At 43.7% G+C, this 23012-nt stretch overlaps 1 protein-coding gene across 3 annotated transcripts in view; it reads right to left on the minus strand.

The window, feature by feature from the left end:
• The window catches only part of FGF12 (fibroblast growth factor 12), a 220248-nt gene that overhangs the window by 52777 nt on the left and 144459 nt on the right, over nt 1-23012 (minus strand). For all 3 annotated transcript variants that reach the window (XM_085069407.1, XM_085069406.1, XM_085069405.1), the window contains one exon: nt 17919-18022. In XM_085069407.1, coding sequence (XP_084925533.1) covers nt 17919-18022 — 104 coding nt within the window. The remainder of the gene's footprint in view (nt 1-17918; nt 18023-23012) is intronic.

Below are 23012 nucleotides of genomic sequence, written 5' to 3' on the forward strand. Positions count from 1 at the left end.
ACTGAGGTGCCATTTGTCTGGGCAATGAAGGTGATTAAAAAAACAAACAAACATGAAAACATGAAAATAAATGAATGGCAGAACTTCATTAGGAGTGTATATTTCAGTTAGCTGAGGTTGAAAAGGGCACAGTCATTGAATTGCTGAGGGCTGAAAACACCCAGAAACACATTTCTCCTTCTCATTTATTCACCTTAATCTAAAGACCAGGTTAAATAAGTTCTCTTTTGCAGTCTGGACAGTTATTTTCTGCTGACTCTGCAGTCACACACTAAAGAACTGTTCAATGGCTTTTATTACCAAAAAAACAGAAAAGAAAAGGAAAAAAAATAGAAAGGAAAATGACTGGTAGGGAATTTTAAAAAATATATCTAATCAGGAAATAGCACCATTTCAGATGCTTTCAAGCCATAAAAGCATGTAGGAGGGGAAGTAAAAACTGCAAATTTTTATTGGATTTGTGAATAATCCCCCTATTTACTGAAAGAATTGCTTCTAAATCTTTATTTTTCTCTGAATATGTATATTTGAGGAGTCAAGGCTATTGTCTCTGTCATATGTTAAGCTAATACATTAATATATTGGCTGATTTATCTAAATAGGCAACAATCATACATAAGCCCACTTTTTCAAATCTGTAAATCTGGTTTGTGCCCTCAACATTTTTGTTATGACAGCCTCAGAGTGTTATAATTTACCTACCAAGCATGTACACTGTGTACTTGCTATGCAATTACACATTCTGAGTAGGATGTCTTTGTCCTACTCAATGTGGATTTAGCTTTATACAGATGACAGTGTAGTTCCTCTGAGCTATTCCTCCTTCCTTCCTCCACATATTTTTCAAAGGAAATTTGGTCAATATTTGCATTAGAACCACAAGATTAGGGTCAACTGGGATGTCAGTTTTAAAAATTACACTGCAGATTTGAGTGGTAGAAAGAAAGCAAGGAAGCAGCTGCAGCCAGGCTGCACAGAGCTCACCATGCCCCAGCAATCATTGCATTATTGGCTCCATCACTCGAGGACTCTACGTGGATGGTCAAACTCTTAAGCACAGCCATCCGTTAGCCCTGGGAAGATTAGACAGACAGATGGCTCCTACAGAGAGATGAGTTAGAAAGATGCAGGGAGGGATATTTTCACCAGATGGATGCTGCCAAGTTTTGCAGAGCGCAAGAGGTGCCCTGAGGTCTAGATCAAAAGCTAGTCCCCCAGCATCTTCTGAAGAAAAACACTTCCTCAGTTCAGCCAAGAACTTGACCAGAGGAGTAACTGCAGATACAAGAGATTTCCTGTTGAATTGAGGATATGTTTGTGTCCCTTACAACTTAGTTACTGTATAAGGCTACTGAACCAGCCCCAGAGATAACCATCATGAATGAGATGGGTATGAACAGCTCCTGGCTCTCAGTGCTGGCAATGTATGGGAGGAAGTACAACAATAGCCACTGCAGCTTTCTCTTAGATGTGTTTTTACTAAAAAACCCCCAAGAATAAAAGTGAATAGAGAATCTATGCAAGGCCACCAACTTAAAAATACACTCAGAATGCCTGTTAGATTTTGCTCCCATTATGGAGGTTTCAATGACTCAAGATTCAAGAGCTGCAGGAGGGAAAGTCCATCATTGATAATTACATCAATGCTCACAGAAACTGTGAAACTGCTAATCATGAAGAATTTTACAATTTGAATTTTACAATTTTGTGAGTAGATTATACCCAAGTATTTGAACATATGATTGATGACTACAGGCACAATGAAAGGAGACTCTGTGAAAGTGAAGATAAGTAAAAGGACATAATGACCTAAGAAGTGCATGCTACAGACTCTTTTGCAGGGTCTTTGGCAAGATGTACCAGCTCCTCTGAGAGCTGGCGGCTAAAGCTTTTGTTGCAGAGCACACAGGTCTTCACAGCTTCCTTCTGCTTCCCTCAACACACCCACCACTGCCTCTGAGCACAGCAGTCCTCTGCAGTAGAGGATAATGGTTTGATTTTTTCCAGGGAAGACCCTAGGATGGAGATGAGTTCATACCCTGCTGTAGATTTCAGTGGAGTCTTACAGCTTGACTGTCTTAGTCTCTTATGTTCCAGAGACTTCCAGTATTCAGTCTCCTTACAGGAAACTTTGAAAATATCTCCTGGCTATAGAAAATTTCTTTCGGACAGTTTCCAAATAGATGATAGGAAAGAGAGTCCTAAATGATGAGCACAAACCCGAGCTTTTGAAGTCTGTAAATAAAAGGGGAAAGAACTGCAGGGCTGGTGATTACTTTGAAATCCCACTGAAACCACAGGGAGCTGCAAGTATTTACAGCACCACTGGTAATGAAGTAACTAGGTGTCAAAACAGTGATTTAGCTGAAGAACATGGTATCTAGCTTCTGGGTTTATTCTTTCAGGTGGTGTCAGGCTAATTTATTCCATTTTGAAGTCAGACAGTGATTTCCCTACTTCCCTGAATCATTCCAACTTGACAGACCTGAAAATCAAGCACTTCCTTTTGCCATTTTTTTAAAAAAATGAGTAATAGAGCTATCCCAAATAGAAGTTGCCTCCAACACTGCTGAGGTATTGGAACACTTCTTTGGTTGAGTAATGTGGGGCAAACAGGTCAAACAGGGGCAGGATGGCTGGACTCATAGAGAAACCTGGCTAGGTCTGGAGCAATGTCAACCCTGGAAGGCTTTAGGTGTGAGAGGCCCATGTGAGCTCATGTCTTCCACAGCACTAACCTGATAGGAAAAGGACATGTGAAGGAGAAAATCTTCTGAGGTAAAGAACAACACAAAAAAACCTCATGCTGTCATGTAGCCTCTCTTATCTTCTCAAGCTCTTACACAGTGCCCTTACCACAGCATCCGAGTGCCTGTCAATCGCCAACATGCTTATCTCCACACTGTCTCCTTGGCAGTAAGAGAGGAATCTTATCTCCACCATATAGATGAGCAGCTGAGGCAGAGAGATTAAGGGCTCAATCTAGTTACCTCAAGACAGGTTTCCAGTGCCATCTCAGGTGTCCTGGGGCATGCAAGACATGCACAGGGCTGGCAGGTAGGACACAGGTCCTAAGGGAGATCCATGGTCTTGTGCAAGCAAGGCAGGGGATGCTGGCATATTGCAGAGGGAGAGGAATGTCCAGGTTTAGACGACTGGACTGAATCAACAAGTCAAGGCAAGGCATTTGTGGGAAAGCAAGAAGCTGAACCCTACAAACTGCCCTAATGCACCCCAAGTACAAAACTCCCATCTGCAAAGATGGACACAACATTTTCTCTAAATGTTGACCGCTGGCCTGTTTTATTACTAAATAGTAGTACCAAGCTTTGTGTGCTTGGGACTTAAAAAAACCCCAAAAAACTACTGCTGTCAGGAGCGTGTGTATTGTCTTCTTCTGGGCTGAGTATGAACACCCATCCACACCTTTTAGCCATTATGAAGAAGATCCATTAAGATCTATGGAATATGGAGTTATTCTTTGTCAAACTCAATAAAAACATAGATTGTCATACAAGGAGACAGAATTGGTATCAGAGTGGCCTTTCTCCACCACGCCCACAAGCCCAGACCTCATGCTGAGAGGTGAATATACTGCACTGTGGCAGTACTTACAGAAAAACACTTGCATTTTAGCTCATGGCAAACCCCTGATGACGATTTAGGAGCTTGTAATGAGCTTACTGAGGAAAAATGAAAGGATGATCAAGGTCACAGCACCCATAGGAGCACTATCAGTCTTGACATGTACAGGAAATAAGGTTCCCAAACAGATGCCAAATCAGAAATAAGCTGCATGCAGAGAAGCTGTGCTGGCCTTGCTACAGGCTGGCATTTTGGTGCATTAGGCTGAAGACAGACTTGCAAAACCACTCGAGCAATTCAGACACTTGGTTCCCCTTTGCAACAGGTCAGTGCAAGAGGTAGTGGCAAAGCACAGCTTGGCAGGTCTGGCTGCTGGAGCAGCTTCCTGCAGCACAACCTGCAGCCACACAAGCAGCTCTTCTGTGCCATTTGTCCCCTTCGGGTTGGACTGTGCCCATGTGCCTTGCAGGGCCACATCCCAGCTGCTACCTGAAACACAGGTTTAACCAAATAACCCCCAGGGATGAGGCTGATTTCAATCCTTCCTTCTGGCTTCCCTCTGAAGATAAAAAACACACATCAGACACAATCCTTTCCCCAGCCACAACAGGTACCCTCCATTGTATTCACAGCTTCAACAGTGAGCAGAATCTGATCAATGTCTTAATTTTCTTAAGCCTCACAAAGACTTGAAAGAGGAGAATTATTTTTATGTTATTATTTTTTATATGTGAAATCTGATTAGAATAATCCTGGCAAGGCAGAGAGTGATAAGCAAATAGAGTAGATGAAAAAATACAGTTTTGAAGGTGGAAATTGATTTCCTTCCATCCCTCCAAATTTGAATAATAAACCTTCACAAAGAACTTCTTTGCAAGAAACTCCTGGAGATGTAAGAAACTATAAAACACATCGTTAAACTTTTAATAAATTGTGTCTCAGAGCTCCTTCCTTACAAAAATAGAGATTTTTGCACAGTGGAGATTTGAGACATTCACATTTGGAATCCAGTGTGAAACACTTCTATGTGGGTGCAGAAAAATTTTACAAACTACTTGAAATTAGCCTGTGTCATGCAAGAAACGGAGGCTATGTGAGCCTGGGTCCTTTGCCACCAAGGAGTTACAAACCACAGTAAGTGTGACCAATATGCACCTTTCTCTTTTCTATGTCTCTCCTTTCTTCTGTAAAAAAGTGGGTAATTCTTCTCCTTTTTCTGGAAACCACTTTGAGCTTTCTGGTATGAAAAGCCAGTCTTGCTGTTACATCCCAGAAAGACATGATGGACTACTAGTTTCCAAAACAGGTACTATTTCTCATCTACTACCATTTATTAACCAAAATCATCAACCACTATTAATAAAGAGCATTTACTGAAAATTAGTATTCCAGTGCCTTGGAAAGGAATTGATTTTCCATACATGTAGTAGCATGAGCATGCACCCATTCACTGGACATTACCCAAAGACTGAGGAGACCAGTCTCAGGGATGCTGAGGTAAATACACTCATCTCAGTTTTCTAATCACATGAATACCAATTGGTTTGCTCTAGGTATAACTCAGTGGTGGAGACAGCAGACACTAAAATCTATCTGTCAACACCACAGAAATTTTATTGGTCCTACCACCATTGATTGCCTTGATACATGGTGCTTTACAGCCATGCTTCTATCACTGAAAAAACCCTATGGAGTTTTTTGCTGTTGAGTTCCACCCAGTCCACCTCCAAGCGAAACCACCAGTGCAGAGTTGTCCCACAGTTCTCATTAAGTCCCTGGTTATGGCTGGATGGCACGAGCAGTCCTGGAGAGGAGATGACACAGAGCATGGCACCATACCAGCACTGTAAAGCACTATTGAAGATCTGTGGATTCTGGACAGACTGCCCAGCAATCCACCTGGCTGTTTTCTGGAACTCCACCTAGCTCTGAGAAAACAACTATTTCTGCACAGTCCAAGGATATGTTTTGTCAGTGATCAGAGAGCTCACTATGCTACTGTCTCTGTTACTGGTTTCTTTCAGCTGTCACTGTGAGTGGCACTTACTGGAGGTGGGCACTGAGTTAAATGCACCCACAAGGGCCACCCTTAAGTCCACTTCAGTGAGAACAAGGGGATATCCTGGTTGCTTAATACATCTGAAAGCAGAACTTTAAGCAATCTGAAAACCCCTGCCTGGTTTTGTTACTGCAAAGAGTCTTCTTGCAAGGCCTGGCTGTTCAGCTCCTGGGGGCATCAGCGCATACCAAGTGTTTATCTTCCAGAACACTGCTGCAATCCTGAGCTTCTCAGGAGCAGTTTCCAATTCTCCACCTGCCATCTTGTGAAGCTGACACCGTAAACAGCCTCAGCTCCTTGGGTGGCTGAAAAAGAGATATCTGTGGAGCCCTGAGCCACTGCACTTGACATATGGTATTAAGACGTGCAAGGGAAGATGGCTGGCAAAGGACGACTCTCCTGTGGTTCTTTTGCCTGCTCCCATTATCCTCAATGATGATTGCTAGGGTCATAAATGCTGAGGAGCCAGAAAAGAAATGCAATGGGAAGACAGAGAGGAAAAAGCAATCCCAGCCTACACAGTGCACAGCTTTGAAAGCGAACTGATTTGCTCAGACAGAAGACACTACACAAACAAGTTGTGCTTCTGCTGATGCACCAGTTCCCTGAATAATCACAGCGATACAAAAGAAAGCTTGTGATTAAGGCAAAGTGTTAGGATAAGGGAGAACAGAAGGCCTAATCCAGTCTCTAAGTATGACCTTGGGCATATCACATCACTCCTCTACACTAAGTTTCCTTAATTACATGATGAAGTTTCCCAGTTTGAGTGGAAAATTATCAGAGAGAATGGCAGAGCCCAGGATGAACTCAGAGATAAGCAGTATCAGACTCTTTTCTGAGCCCACCCCATTGGTCTCTGCAGGCCCAGGTAAGTTAATTCCTCGCACTGTCAATGATCCAGACCCTCTAAGACACTCAGCAATCATAGGACGTAGCTTTATGTAAAAGAACTGCATTTTAATGGCTCTCTATCTAGCAGACATGACAGCCACAGGCTGGGTCCTGTATCTATGTGGTGCTCCCATCAGACATTAGAGTGACACAGCACATTCCTGACCCAGCCTCCCATCCAAAGCCAAGTTCAGCATGAGTTCTCACTCCTTCTCCCAGTCCAACACTGGCAGGTTGGATCAGCTGACCTCGCTTCTGAATTCACCTCAGGTACTTCTGGAGTCTTTCCCTTTGCTCTGTTTCCCTTCCTGCTCACCACGGTGTATGGTGGGATTCCCCAGCATCCATGGGGAAACTCTGCTGTGGGCAGTAAATAAACATAAATCATCAACTAGGTGCCAGGGTTTAAACCAATAAAAATCTTGAGTGCAACAGAAATATGAGGATCATAACATGGCTAGCCAAGATATGGTCTGCTCTTAGAGGTGCTTTGTATTTTTTTTCCCTAAACAAAAGCTCGTAATTTTTTAGATGCCTTTCTCTCACACCAGGTGTCTACAGGACATCTGCAAAAGTCCCCTGTGGAGAAGATCCTGATGAGCCTCTATGAAGACTGACAAGCAGGAGGTAAAAAAGACACAGGGTATCTCTAAGGACAGCATGGCCAGTGCTGTTTAGCTACAGCTTCTGCAGCGTGTCCGGAAAATCATGGAGAAGTGCTCTGCCCAGACAAAATGCCCAGAGCAGCAGTAAAAGGTGCAAGAAGATGGAAGTTGTTTTAGACAAGTGAGTGTAACAGCTGTAAGGCTTTTTCCTCTAACAACTAGGAAGGCAACAACCAACCTTATGGAACCCAAGTGCTGCATGTCTGCACAGCACTCTTCTCCTGAGCTGGCTGGCTCCCTGGCAAAGGTCCTTCTTCCAGCAGTGTGCTCTACCCTACTGGGAAGGAAGGAGCTTCATACAGCCACCTAACTAGCATGGGAGTAGATAGAGTACAGAAGAGTGAGCTGCAGGGAACAGACAGCAGCCACCAGCTGCAGAGGGTGATGGTTCTCCTTGGCACCAAGTACAATCCAATGCTCAAAATCTATCAGCTGCCCCAGCTCCACCACCAGCAGTTATCCAGCCTTGGGAGGGGGAAACCTCTTTGCAGTGCACATGAATCAATTTAGAGCAATATGGCACAAGGAGGGGACTGAAGCCACCAGAGAAGGAAAGTCACTTTAAAGGCATGTCTGGCATGAATGCATGGGCTTTGAACATGGAGCGGGAAAACCCAGAACTGCCCTTCTCAACCCCTGGTTGCTTCAGATTCCTGCTGTGGGAAGCAACAGCTCAGCATTGCCACTGTGCTTGAGAGAATTGTCAGAATTAGGCTAAATCTCACTCATCTCACTCTGCACATACCTAGAAAGTTGGACATTATCTTTCTTGGTGCCTCCTCACTCAACGGCCTTGTTCAAAACCCCTGAGGTTCTATTTTCTTCTCTTGTATTTCATGCTTAAAATGATTTAGTGGTGAGAAAAGGCTGTGATTCATACAGATTTCTATCTCAGAGGCTTTAGAGAGACAAGCAGATAATCTTTGTCCAGCTGCAGTAATTCCTCTGCAGTGTTCCAGACACCATCTGGGAGTCTGTAAGTTGTGCATGCAACTTCCAGGTGCTGTTATCAATAATGAATTTGATGTGCAGCCTTCAGTAGCTGACCAATGAAGTGTCTTATAAAGAGAAGGAAATCCTTTGGTCTTCTCAGGAGAAAAGTGGTGAGGAGATAGAAAGACTTACCATCTTGTGTCATGTCTAATTTATGTCAAGAGGTTGTTTACATTTCAGAAAGCTTTTAGCATGGGGCTGGTGCATAGGTATGTATTTGGGGGATTAGAGAGCACACTGTGAGTATTAAAATACTTCCAACTTCCTGCAATCATCTAACTTATAGGGAAGAGCTGCCTGAAAGGCTGCCATTGCTCCCAAAGCACAGCTCCTCTGCACCTTGGATACCATCAGTATGTGGGAGGTGGCAGGACACCCTCATAGTCTCTTTACTGCCTTTTAAATGGCTGAGACATCAAGCCAGCAAATTAACCTATGACTTATGTGTGTGTGTGAGGGATTTACTGATTTCACAGAGGAACGATTAATTTAACGTCATTTAAACATTTCAGGATTTGTCAAGCTTTTCCACAGAAGAACAGCCACCTCAACACAACAAAGGATGCAATCCCTAGTTCATCAGCAGGGAAGACAGTCCCTTTTTTAATCAAGCAAAACTGTTGTGGAGGCAGTCCCTTTTTTAATCAAGCAAAACTGTTGTGGAGGCCATAGGCATACAAAAACACAGCATGCACCTGGCTAAGATACATCTGCTGGTTTGGGTATGTTGTCCAAAACACACTGATGTGAGAGTAACAAGAAGTGGTTACGGAACAGGAGAAACGATGACAGCACTATGGCGAGCAGCGGAAGCTATTGGAAGGTGTAACTAAAGAACAGCAAAACTGCTGCAAGCAAATGAAATTAGTCACAAAAGATTAAGCATGTAACCTAATTGCAGGCAGAAAGGTGATGATACACCATAAAGGGCCTAATGGGTATGAGTCCAACTACAATTACTTGGTTCTCTAATCCTGCAAGCAGTCAAAAAACAACTGCTGGTGCAGCAGAGAGTGGTGTTTCGTTTAAGTTTGGTAAAGAAGGGCCAAGCCACAAATCCAAACTCTGCTCTGAATCATCCTGTCTGGGCTCAGCCACCAACAAAGGCAGGATTTCCTCCCCCTATTCATGATGCAGAAGAGGCCATTACTTTAGTGATGAAATTCTCAAAATCTCCCATTTTCTCATAATCCTGCATCTATGATTACACCCCCTACTCATTCCTGTGCTGTACCATTGTGTGGGGCTGGTGGCCATTGGGTCACTAAACACTTCTCAAAGGGGTCCTGAGCCCACAGGCTGATCAGAATTACTAACAGTACAAACAGGAACGTGCAAGCACATGCAGTCCCCTGCTTGTTACCCTGCACTGGCACAACTTCCAGGGCAGGACAGGGACCAGATGGTGGGATGGACGAGCTTTGTCTGTGTTTGAGTTCAGGTTAAGGTTAATGTGTGAAACAACCTGCTCTGCAGGACGTTGGTTAAATGAACTGTGCTGCAGAGAGTTTAGGATGATTGCTAAACCGACCTGCTCTGCAGAAGGTCCAGGGTGAAGCAAAGCCTCTGTTGTAATAATGACTGTCTTGTGTCACCTTTCTGCCCAGAAGAACCAAGGACCTCTGAAGAATGTGCCTGTCCCTGTGGTGTTGGGTGGCACTGTCTCAAAACCCTGTGGATCTCATCCTAGAACCTCCCACACCGTTCCAGAGGCAAAAAAACAACACAGAAAAAACCTCAGGTGATATAGCAGATATTCATTAATTCAAAATTTACAAGTTGACTAATATAATTAAATGCCCTGGAAATAAACAGGGGGAAATAAACCAGCAGGTCTGACACACTCAGCCATTTCCCCTCAAGGCTGTCATTTCCAGTCTCCCAGGAATGTTGGGCATCTTTTTTAAAAAACTCAGTCCGCGTGGCAGTGGCTGCGGTGGGTGAGCAGGACAGGCTCTGCCTCTGCTGCAGGCTGCTGTCACAGGGCCATACCTGTCACAGGGCCAGCACGCACAGGACACAGCCTTTGCAATGCCACTCTGGCACACCTCAGATGCCATGAGGCCAGATGCAAGGACCAGGCAAGGCTCAGGAGGCCCTGGAGTGGGTCCAGAGCTGTGTCCTGCCTGCCTGCTCTGCTGCCAGGCTGCCTTTGGGCAATGCTGCTGGCAAGCTGCCCCTGAGCTCCTCCCTGCTCGAACACAGCTCGCAGGCTCCTGGCACAGCCCTGCTGGCCATCCCACGCCTCTGCGGAGCTGAGCACGATGTCAGCACACAACACCTCTCAACACAGCACAGCAGGGATGGCAGCACACACAGAGCCCTTCCATGCCGTGCTCCCTTTCAAGGATGGATTCACTGCAAGAGAGGATGGGTAGATTTGGAGTTTTCCTTGCAGGATGGAGTGTCCCATTCAGAAAGATGCCAAAAGATGCAACTGTAAAAGGTAATCCCCATAGCCTGCATCCCTGTGACAGGGGTGACCAAGGAACACATATTCACAAAAGCTCCAAGGTGCAATTCCAGCACTTCACTGAACTAGATCTTGTACAAGCACATTTCAGGCCAGGTTTGTAACTCCTGCTGTGCACATCTTCTCCACCAATTTCAGGAGGTTCCTGTGCTAGAAACCAGCCCTATATCTTGGGATCCATGGTAACCAAAATCTACAGTACCTGAACTAAGTTCCCGTGATTCAGAGACCTCAATTAATTTTTTTTTTTTTTTTTGCACATGCTCAGTCAGGACATTACCCTTTGACAGCAAAGTACAGATGGTTCAGGCTCTTAGCCAGGCCTTTCTGCTACAGTACCTTACATACCCCACTGTTTCAGCCAGTCTGGCTTGAAATAGCCCACTTACTTATTCTGTCTTTCTTTTCCTTGGAAAACTGCATTACAATTCAATGTTGCCCATTTTTCAGGTTTTCTATCCCCTGGCTCCCAGTTTTAATTACATGCACACAGTCAGTAAAGTTTTTTCCTTGGGTTTTTTAGCCGCTCTCCTGCTTTTGCCTCCAGAGCTGTTAGTCACTGTTTGGCAAAGGCACACCATTTCCTAGTTTTATCCACTCTGTATTTGAGTTTCGTATTATTAGAAAGGAGATCCAAATCACTTTGTTAACACACATCTGACTTCAGTCAAATGTATGTTCACTCAAAACTTTCCTTGACGCTTTTAATATCAGTGTCCTGGACCCAGGAAGGACAATATTTGTCCTCCCTCCACTACAAAATAAAATGTTTATGATAGTCCCACTGTAACCCTGGATATTCTGGAGTTCCGTCTAGGTTTCACTTCTGGAAAAATAATTTATTGTCAAAATAGACAGTGGATAAATGGTGTTAAAAACAAGCAAAGCATACTGGAGAGTTTTAGGAAAAGCCAAATATCAGCCAGGTACTGGAGAGAGCTCAGTTACCAGCCACTCCTGCATCCCCCAGCTAGCAGAACACAAAGGAATGGCAACACAAGGGACTTCTCCTGTAAAAGCCTGTTCAGAAGGACATTGTGACAGCCATCTTTTGGTTTTTGCCTACTGAGATGAATGCTCCACTTGCACATCATTTCTCTTAAACAGGGATTTCATTACACATTGTCCTGTCCTCAGTCTAGACATGTGTTAGAGTTTCCTTCCAAAATCCAACTCATTGACTGACCTGCTTTAACCTTGTCATTTCCCCTACAGTGGTTAATTGATCACACACAACACACAGGAGAAAAATGGGTAACCTGTATGCAATGCTACTGCTGCTTAGCACCTTCTCCAGAGGCTTTGCCTACCTGCTTATCCAGGGTTAGGCCTGTGTGCCCTCAACGAAATCAGCAAAACAAACACTGCACAAGATGGCAGCCTTCACTGATTCATCTCTCTGATTTCTACCCTTGCCTAAACTTCAATTTACAGCAACCCCTCCCTGCTGGTGTTTTACCCTCCCCTCCATATTTCAAGGGAATCATGTGGGATCAAAATGCTCCACCAAAATTAAACATTTTGTTCTGATTTTATTAGGAATGATAAGGCAATATAAACCACTTTAAAGTTCTTTCAGTATGGGAATCTGTAATGTTTCTTTGGGGAAAGATGAGATGAGTCAGCACCTCTGGAGCATTCTTCCCCAATTTTCTTCCAAAATGAAATTTCAACAAAAGATCATAATGCATCCCAACACTGGCAGACCACTGCTCACCAAGGGGAACAGCCCATCCCTGCTCGTCCAGCTGGTGTTAGGTGGAACATTGCACGTTCCTAAGTATCCTGTGCAACCAAGCCTAAGAGAAGTACCTTTTTATTGAAGCTTACTTATCCCTTTATAATTTGTATTGCTATCACATAAGACAAGAAACAGCAGCTAGAAAAGCATGGCTAGGCCCTGCTGTTACTGACTTTGTCTTCTGAAGGTCTCTTGCTTGAACAACAATGTCTGATCTAACTCATTCCAGCTGTGAATATGAAGTGCACAGCCCCATCCCTCCCTGTGGGAGCTGCACCATGGTACTGTGCTGGGAAGTTCAGGGAATACAGATACCTCAGCAGGATGCCAGATGAGAAGCCTGCTCCCAAAGAGCCACAGAACTGCACTGTGCCACTCTCCTCATGTGACAAGCAGAACAACATGGATGGCAGCATCTCATCAGGGGAAAAGGGACCACTTTATTAATGAGAACTGTATTTAAAAGTTTCTATGCTACAAGGGTGGCCTGCCAGGAACTGTATTTTAGGAACATTCGATGCAAGGCAAGAACCTCTTCCCCAGGGCTGGCTCTTCTCAGCACAGCTGCTTCCTTGAGCATCCATTTTGTTCCCATATTTATGAACAAGTCAGGGAACAGGAGGAGTTTTCTATCTCCCAGTTAATGACTTTATTCAGTGAGCCCCTTTAAGCAGTCAGTGAAGAAGAGAAGATACTTTGGAGAGAAATTAAAAGCACATTGCACTGTTCTCCTGCTATGCTTTGCCTTTGGAGACATCTCTCTCTCTCTCCACTGACCAGACTCCCTAATGAGGCATGTAAACTAGGGAATCCCCCCAACAAGTGTACTTTCTTAAAAGATTTGCAAAATGTCCAGGATACCTGCCTAGCCTGTCTGTACTTCTGACCAAATCAACTGGTACCACCAGAGGTCAAACAGGAATTAAAGAAACGGCATTGGCAGGAGCAGGTTTAACACCCCAAGCCTATTAGGGGAAAGAATGCAGCATTATTGATTCCAGCCCCTGACCTTGGAGTGATGTAAACAGAAGTGCAGCAACCCTAGAGAAGTTGTAGCAAAATAGTTACAGCATTGCAAGCAGATTAAAAATACAGTTAATATACTTACTTCCCCAGATGCTTGTTTATTATTATGCAAGACATGTTTATTATGCAAAATGATAAAGCAGAAAAAAAGGAGAGGAAAAGAAAATGCAAAGACACACTGAGCTTTTAGCGTGACTGGGGTTTTCTCAATGCTGCTTAGATTTTTTTTTTTCATTGTGCATAATCATTCCCTTATTAGCAGGAATCTTTGAACTGATTCAGGCTCTAATTTCAGCATTTCAGACTCACAGGTTTATACTGAAAACCATTGTGAGCTGTTGTAAGCGACCCATTTTTTTTTCCTCTGTATTCTCTATCTCTGCTAGGGTTTTCTATGTCTTCCCAATAAATTATGTATCACAATTTGCCATTTCAAAAATAATTAGAACTCTGAGTTAAACAACAAGGAATATCTGAGAGCAATACATTTTAGAAGAGAAGTGTTTTGCACTTGGGGCAAAACCAATCCCAGCTGCACTGCCACTGAATTATACATATTATCATATTGAGAGCTGCACTTTCAGTGTACTTCGGAGTGACTGGGTGGACCTGTGGAGACTGTACAGCCCCCATGACAATGACCTGCTCCAGGAGAACCAGGTTTGCCTCCCAGCCAAAACACTTCACAGGCACTCCCTCTGCCATGCCCCTGTGAGCTGTTGCAGGGACAGTGGAGAGAAAACTGGGAACTGAGGAGAGAAACTTCACAAAGAAAGGTTATACAGGAGTGAGAATTAATTTGGTGGTGGAACTATTAACTCCAGACAGACAGGAGAGCATGTTCTGTGTCTTCTCCCATTACAATTAGGCTGTAAACTCAGTGGAGCGGGACAGACTTCTTTATTCCATGTATCTAAATCCTGTGCAACAACCAGCCCTTGGTCTCGGCTTCCCAAGCACTGAGGCACTACAAGTTACACCCACTGCCCTTCATCCATTCTGTGCATTTTTACTTTGGCATCAAGTGCTAACAGTGGATCTTCGGGAGAGTCATGTCCCTCCCCAGATCAGGTGCTGATTGAAACCTCTGAGCACCATCAGGGAATTTACAGCCACTCTACATTACAGGAAACCAAATGGGAACACACCAATGACTCTGCAAGATTGCTATGAAGACAGTGGTTTGCATCCCACTTTCTCAAAAGCTGGATGCCTCCCATCAAAACATGATTTCTTATCTACTAATCACCTAATTCCCATGTAGACCTCAGATGTAGCAATAACCTAGTCTGGGAGAAACAAAATCAGGTAGCTAGTATAAGTAAACAATGCACAAGTCCCAGACAGCTGCGTCCCAAACAAAGAAGCTTTAGCATCTAATAAATTTAGGCCCCTAAAGCTGGCTAGGAATATATCGTTGGCTTCAGCCCAGCAACCCAACCTCACACTATCCCTGCCTGAATAGATGAGGCAGGGATGAGGAAAATCACTGATGAAGGTATCAATGAGGCCAAGCACATTGGAAGGTCTTGCATGCTTTTACAAAGTGCTGAATCACCATGTTTGGCTTTAGAGGACTCCACCTAGCCTTACTTTTGTGCTAATCAACACCAGGAAGAGCTTCCAGGGGCTGGTTATTCTAAACCCATTCATTCAAGAGCCCATTGGCCCAAACTCAGAAGGAGCTGGCACAAGCCATCTCTAAGGCTGATAACAGCCTTTGGTCTGATCCAGGGCAGAGGACGTCAGCCAAGACCTCAGCTGTCACACAGAGATTAAATATCACCAAAAAAAACCTCACAAAACAAAACCAGAACAAACCCACAGTGATGATGTGTTCAGTTACAGCATCGATCTGGGTTCAAGAGGAAGAAAAGAACCCAAACCAAACAAATAAACAAACAGAAAAAAAACATTACCCTGGACAATTTTATCTGAAACCAGTCCTGGGCTTGAGGGTGTTCTAAGAAGTCCTTGCAGAGCTTCCATGCAGCATGGAAGGCAGCCAAGCAACAGAAAAGTTTATTTATCAATTGGTCCATGAGAGTGAACACTATCTGTGGGGAATGTTGACCCACTTTTTTCAGAAATCCCCCAAAAAAGGCTAGTAAAAAAAAACCAGGGGCATGCACAGATAGAGCAAGGCTGTAGTTTAGTCCAGGCAGCATGGCCTGGGGATGCTGGTGCCACAAGGAAAGCTGCAGTGTCCAAAAGAAACTGCCTAAACAGGTTGAGCTCTTCTCAGAGCTATCCAGCTCTTTCATGGCATGCTGGTCTCATCCCTTGTCCTTGATTTCACAATGGGCTTGACCCACACTCCCTGCTCCTAACAGGCTTTATCCCCAAATTTTCTATTTTCTTGCCTTGGGGTTTGCTCCCAAGCACAGCGAATGCATTGATTTACTGTTGTGTAAGACAAAGTCAGCTCCACCAGTCATCACAAGCAAAGTATCCAAAAAGTTCCATCACCCTGGAGTAGAAATGGACAAGTGTCACCCATTTACTGCAAGCAGAAACCTTGGATCACATTGATGAAATGAACAGATTCACTCTTATTAGCTCAGACAGAGCTCAATGCCATCAAGTTGTGGCATGTAATGAGGTTCACTTCATTAACCACCAGCCATCACAGTGCATCCTCCTCCATCAGCCTTCCCTGATTAACCTTCCTACTCAAGACAGGCACACTTGTTGGAAACAAGCAGGCCCCACTGAACTACCCTCACTTGAATATGTGTGTGTTCTGGTGCCTTTTAGAATAATTGAAATGACTAACAGATGTGTTTCCTGGACAACACGGAATTCATGCTGTCTACAACGTCTTGGTGTGTCCCTTCCACCCTTTAAATCATGTCTCACTACTACCAGAAAGAGATACTTTTCCTCTCCGTCTTCTCTAGTCTCTCAGCTGTCAAACATCACTTTTCCAACTCTGTTTCTTCTTTTGCCCAAGACCTACACCTTTCCCTGCCCTGCACTATTTGTTCAGAAAATGATGACCACTCATTGGTCCAAGAAGACCCCACTGACTGGCTGTGGCTCTGTGGCATGTTCTGATTTCCTGCAATTCTCATTTACAGGACACTGGTGCTACAAGGAGCCTCAGCACTGGGCTAGAACCGTGTTCTCCACTGCACAAACAGGGCAAATCATCAGTCCTGAGCCCCCGACAATGTGCCCAGAGGGATGCACACGCAATAATGCAGTCCTACACCATGCTTGTTATTACCTTTAGGACTCTGATAGCTGTACAAAAAGAGGAAGTTTTCATTGTTAGTAAACCAATTTAATTTATTTAGAAGCAGTCAATTATGTTTACTGGGCTATGAAAGAACAGGAAGCGTCTGGCATCCACAGAGATCCAGATTGATCTCTCTGTCTCTTCTTGACAAGCAGCCAGTTTTGAGACCTATCTCGCCAGGCATACTAACACATCCACTTGTTTTTTACCCTGAGCTGCTGGGAGACAGAGCCTTGTTACATCCCGAGGGAAAGGGGGAAATCCCAATCATGTGAGTGGTATAAAACTGACCAGGAACAAAGACAGAGATAAAAGTTAGGAAAAATTGCAGAGTAACCCAAATTGCTGTCATTTCAGTGGTCTCACCTCCATGCTCACATACACTTTTAAAGCAAAGTAAGTGCCCAGACAAGAGCAGACTCACTGCACTGTAAATTTACACAAAGGCAGATGAGATTAGAATCTGGCTATACACTGTAAAGCTATCATAACTACAGAAATGAGAAGTGTATTATTAACTATCACTTTTTACAATGTACAACTAGAGCAAAGTTATTTGAAGCATAAAAATTCTGGCAAAGGGCTGCCATATTTAATAAATCACCGAATCAATTATTCACTGTGAAAATCAATTACTTACTTTAAATGAGAATCTTATGAATAACCTCATGCCCTTTCATGCCAACTAAGAAAGTTATAAGCGAATTAGTCGGCAAAAATTGCCGCACTTATCTTTTATGTGCATTAAAAAGACCACACAAATACAGGAAATTTCAGCCAACAGAATAGTCCAGAACCATTTTTAAGGGAGTCAGGGTATTGCTGTGGATTTACACTGCAGTCAAATGCAGAGTATGACCCATTAGGACACCACCTATGTTGAGGTATCTGGGTGCAATTCAGAAGCAATCCCACTGAGTCCATGCCATTTCACAAATGTGAAATCAGAATATGACCAGCCAACTCTATACAACCTCCTCTACAACGTGACCTACATTAAATACATACTCAAAGGAACAGAAAGTGTATCTTCACAGGTCAGGAAATGTTGCCACGAATCTCTGTGGAGACACTTTAAAGTGAATATTGCATGGCCTTGCAGCAGCTCCCCCTGCTCCTGCTATTAAAGGTTTGCTGGTACGTGACTGTTTTCAGAAAAAGCCGGAAGTTCCAGCGCAGTCTGCTTCCTCCCACCTAAAAAACCAAGGCACTCCAGGAGCCCAACAGTGCAAAGTACTTACTGAGCTGTAGAGATATCCCTCAGCGTTCATGGCAACGTACAGACCTGCCTTCACCCCTTGGATTGCCACCACACGAAGACCCACAGGAATTAGATTGAAAAGGGCTGTGGAAGGAAAAGAAAATCAAATGTTATGGACACATCACCCTGCATGGCCACTGCTGCTTTTGCCCCAGGGCCAGCCCACCCCACTCCTGCCTCTTCACAAAAGAGACAAGTAGAATCAAGCATCCTGCTTCCAGCTACAAGGAGTGCAGCCATGGAGCTGATGGTGAAAGGAAATTTTAAAAAGTACTGAGTTTGGCTGCCTCCCAAATGCCTTAACACACCTATCAGTCTGTCTGATCACTGCCTTTGCAATGCCAAGGGCTCATCCATTCTCCCAAGCAAGCACATCACGATGGCTGAGGGCCACCTGAGCCAAGGTAACTGCACAGACTTTGCCTGTGGCATCTGCAGCAACACAATTCAGTTTAGCCCTACCGGAAACACATTTAAGCCTAGTCACACTTTCCTGCATTTGCCATATGCTGAAACAGTACACAGACAGCGACCATGGCCAGAAGGATGCAAATTAACTTGACTGTGTGTTTGCCCATGTGATCCTGGCTGTCAAGGGAATGAAGAAACTCAAGAAGAGATAGTGCTCAACTCTGGGACCTCAACACTGCTCCCCATTCAGGAGCAGCACTGAAGAAGACAGGAGAAGACAAGATTTTTCATTATTCAGTTTTACTGCAGTCTTATTGATTAAAGCATTGCAACCACTTCCTCCCAGTTAATTACATTATTGCTTGATTCCCACCCAGTAGACCCTGTATCTCACTGAAAGATCCTTCCCATGAGTATATACATTAATGTACTGTCAGGCTTTTGCTGTATTTCTAATAGTATGGGCTCAAACAGGAGACTATTATCAGCAGTGACAGACTGAGCACTGAAGCATTAGCATGGCTTTGTTTCTACCGAGATTTATAGGACATGAGTATTTAGACATTGCAGAATCCCTTGTGCTTCAGCTTACAAAGAGCTAACTAGAACTCATCCCAGGAAGCTGAAGATATGGAAAGATGGGCACAGGATCAGGCAGAAATATAAGCACAAACACAGTGGAAATACTTCACTCAAGGTCTCTTCCCACAACAGCCCTGAAACAAGAATCCACAATGACGCTTTGCTCAGGACATCTACCAGGTGTTTTGGCTGAGCTGATTTCAGGGTTGTCTCCAAATGAGGATCCGTAAATTTTGGCGTACATGAGTACCATTTTTTCTTCACTTAATTCCCAAGGAAGACTGGATGACTCCCCTCAGTGAGCGACCTAAAATGGAGGCACCTCAAGTCCAGTATAAAAACCCGTACTTTCAGTCCCTTCCTGTGTTTTTAAGCACCATATTCAGTAAAACATCAAAGCATGTGCTGAAGTCTTACCAAATCCAGCGCCTGTATTTCTGGTTTTGGGGGAGAATATCAATAGATGTATGTGGCAGTTGCAGTCCAGCCTGGGTATTGGGCTGTGAATAACTGGCATCAAGGACAGTGCTATTCTGCTACTGTCCCTAGACAAGACAAACACCCCAGAGTAACTACTCAGCATTAAAAGTGTTACCTATCTCTTTCTCCCTACCATGAAGGTCTAAAATCTTCTGCAATTAACAAGTCTATAAGCAATTCCCCTTCCCTATTTCTTCCTCCTACTGAAAAATGGAGCATATTACTGCTAATAATGAAACAAAATGGGCATCATCATTCATTCCCTACAGCAAATTTGTCTTGCATAGAAAACTTGTGACAGACCATTCAAAGCACTCATTAGGCAGCAAGGTGATAACACCCAGAATCAGTGGTTGAGAAGTTCCACTTGGAAGCACCCACATGTTTCCAAATCTCTTTCCACCTCTACATGCAAAGGGAGCACAGGAACAATCCTACTGTGCTGTGCTACAGTAGGAGGACTGCTGCCATTCCCAAACTTCCTGGGATCCTGCTGCACCCACAATCATGGTAGTCCATCTCCTCCTCAAATGCAGGGGAGCAAGTGGGCAGGCAAGGATAAGGACACAAAGCTGACATAGGTAACTGGCAGCCAAAAGAAGTTTTAGGAAGCAAATATTTTTCTCTATTAGAAGAACCCAGTAGTTTGGGTCAACCAAGATTTTGTGAATTCCAGAGCTATGTCTGCTCTCAAATCTAGAAATACATTTATAAAAGTTGATGCCTTTTGTTAACATGCTTCCAAATAAATATTTCATCTTGGTCTAGAACAGATTTAAAAGCTTATAAGCTTTATTTCAAGAATGTAAAAATAAGGGGGGGAACCCTTCCACCAACCTCAAAAGCAAGATGTCTCAATTTGTCAGGAAAAAAATTCTGATTCATTTGAAATAGTGTATTTGAAAATGGGGAAGAGGACTAGCTGTGGTGGAACAGAACTGGACACTGGGTGTGCTGATGTGAGAAAATTTAAAAAATGCTTTTAAAACTCTTTCTCTACTGCAAATGGTACATATTCTATACCATCTGCAGCTTCATGGAAGTGACATGCTCTTTTATTTCATGGGCAGAAGAGAAAAAACCTGAAGATGTTGAATATTTGTTCCCCTCTTCCTTCATTACATCCTACCATTTTCACCCACCAGTAGATTTACACCTGACCCTACTACTTTCAGCACGCTTCAGTCCAAAACCCACAAGTATGTTGTCACTGTTATGTTATGGTAGTTTATCAGCTAACTTCTAAATGCATGTTTCACTATGTGTCTAAGTTCTCTACAGAAATGAAAGAGTGAGGCAAGATCTGCCATAGACAAGGTGTGGTCCAAATGCTCAGCTTTAAGAAGCAGTAAGTCAGAGGAGCTAAATTCATTTATACCAGGCGATTTATGCTGGAGCAAGATATTTGTGCTGCATGTGAATAAGAACTAATGGAGGATGCAATAGGCAACAGCAGCCTCAGTGCACCACAAGATGGTGAGGATTAATATCCTTAGGGGAGTGAGGAAGGCTGCTGAGACGATCAAGATGCTGTGGTGCAACACATACAAAAGAAGAAACAGAGGGAATTGTATTTGCTTAGCTCAAAGAAGGGAAAGCCACAGACATTCTTCTCAGAGGAACACAATGAAAGGACAAGAGGCACTAGACAAAAGCCTCAAATAGGAATTATGACTGGATATTAAGAAAATTCTCTACAAGGAGAATAGTGAAGCACTGGAACGCGAAAGGTTATGAGAGGTTATGAAATAGCTCATTCCTGGAAACATCTGAAAGAACTAGACAGGGCTCTGTACGGCTGAAGATAACTCACCTCCAAGTAAGATGCTGGAACGGAAGCCTGCCTAATCTTTCTGTGTTTCTGGCTGCAAAGCCTCCAACATTATCCTAGATACGCTGGTTTGTTTCCACCTGCTCAGTCCAGTTCACCTATCCTTTCTGTACTGTCCATTCGCCAAGGCTTTTCAGATGTTCAGCACAACTATGTGGGCAAACAAGGAAGTCCAGTTGTTCTCATGAAGGGGCAGTACTTGCTCAGCCCAGGGAAGAGCAGTAACAACACAAGCACTAACAGCAGCAGTGAGCCCTGGAAGGCCATTTGAGATCACTGGAGCTGGACGGAAAAGATAGTGCCCAAGTTTGGGTTCATGCATCACACCAAGAACACAAACAGGGACCTCAGACACCATGAAAATGCACCCCAGTAGGAAGAAAACTCTTCACATACCCCACTGCCAGCAGCCAGAATATGTGCCCCCTTGCTTACATTGAGATGGCATGTCTCTAACGGCATGGCAAGAAGGAACAGATGCCCCAAGTGCTGGCTCCTGGGAAGCTGGCTGGATGCCCATTCAAATGCCATTAGAACTTGGCTTCTGGGTTGTTTCTTTTTTTCTTTAAGTGAGAGGAGGTGGAAAATAAATGCCATCAGCTTCAAGAACACACATAAAATGGGCAACAGATAATTAATTTAAAAATTGCTTAAATATTAGCAGTTCCTCTTGTATAAATAACTGGGTTTTTATTAGAACTTTTAATTGCATCAGATGTATCTGAGGGACATGGCGTGTCTCATTTTAAACATTTATTTTGCCAGAGTAAACCAACCTAATGTATTCCATGAAAATTATGCATCCTTTCACAACACTAATTTGAATAATCAGTGTGGGGATACAGAACACAAAACAATGTATGGAACACAGTGTTCACCAGCTGTTTAACTGTGCTAAGATGACCTCTGTGTGGAGAATAGATGGTCATCCAGGATGGGAAGGATCCTCCTGAGGCCCTCAAGAGTGCCCTTCTCTGCCGTGGATGCAAGTTAACCAACCCCTCTTCTAGGATGGGAAAATATTATTTACGGAGTCTTTAATGAGTTTTGCCCTTGCACAAACTTCTGACTGGCTGGCCAGGAATCTTCTGCAGAAGTACTTCAAAACAGAAAACAGCAGTGAAGCAAATCTGTAAGCTGTTCACTTAGACAAGTAACTTTTGACTTTCTTCTGGTCAAAAATTGAGATTTTTGGAGGAAGAGAAAAGAAAAAAAGACAGTTGGCTTTATTTTGGCACTTCCAAAGTGAAAAATGTGATTTCGTTTCAAAGCTGTAACTGGAAGCTTCACATATTCTAAAATGTTAATCCAAACTGAAGATTTAGGGAGGAGACCATGTGGTAAAAAGTTATATAAAATTGAATAAAGCACAGTCCTAATTTCATTTTCAAGAGCCAAATATTATCAGGTTGGATTCCTTCCCTTTTTTGAGATCCCCTGAGAACAGAAGATGGGGAATTCTTTGGCTTCGATCTTCTCTCAAGAACTTGCCTGAACTTTCCAACATAGTCCCTGAGTTTGAGCCAGGGGCTTGGCACACTTCAGTGAGATGCCTCCTGTCCCACCAAGCTGCTGAGGCAGGGCTGCCATCTCACCAGATAAATTTACACTCTAGAAGTGCACTTCAGCCCATCTATTTCCAGTTAAGAAGACTGGGTGGAAGCAGCTTTTAAGTATCCAGCACCTGGCCAAACGCATCTCTGGCATATCTGAGGGGATATATAAATCACAACTGGGGCAATTGGGGCCCAACCTCAGCCGTGGGAACTC

The sequence above is a fragment of the Lichenostomus cassidix genome, chromosome 9 (assembly GCF_008360975.1).
Source record: "Lichenostomus cassidix isolate B80296 chromosome 9, HeHo_3.0, whole genome shotgun sequence".
Lineage (NCBI taxonomy): Eukaryota > Metazoa > Chordata > Aves > Passeriformes > Meliphagidae > Lichenostomus > Lichenostomus cassidix.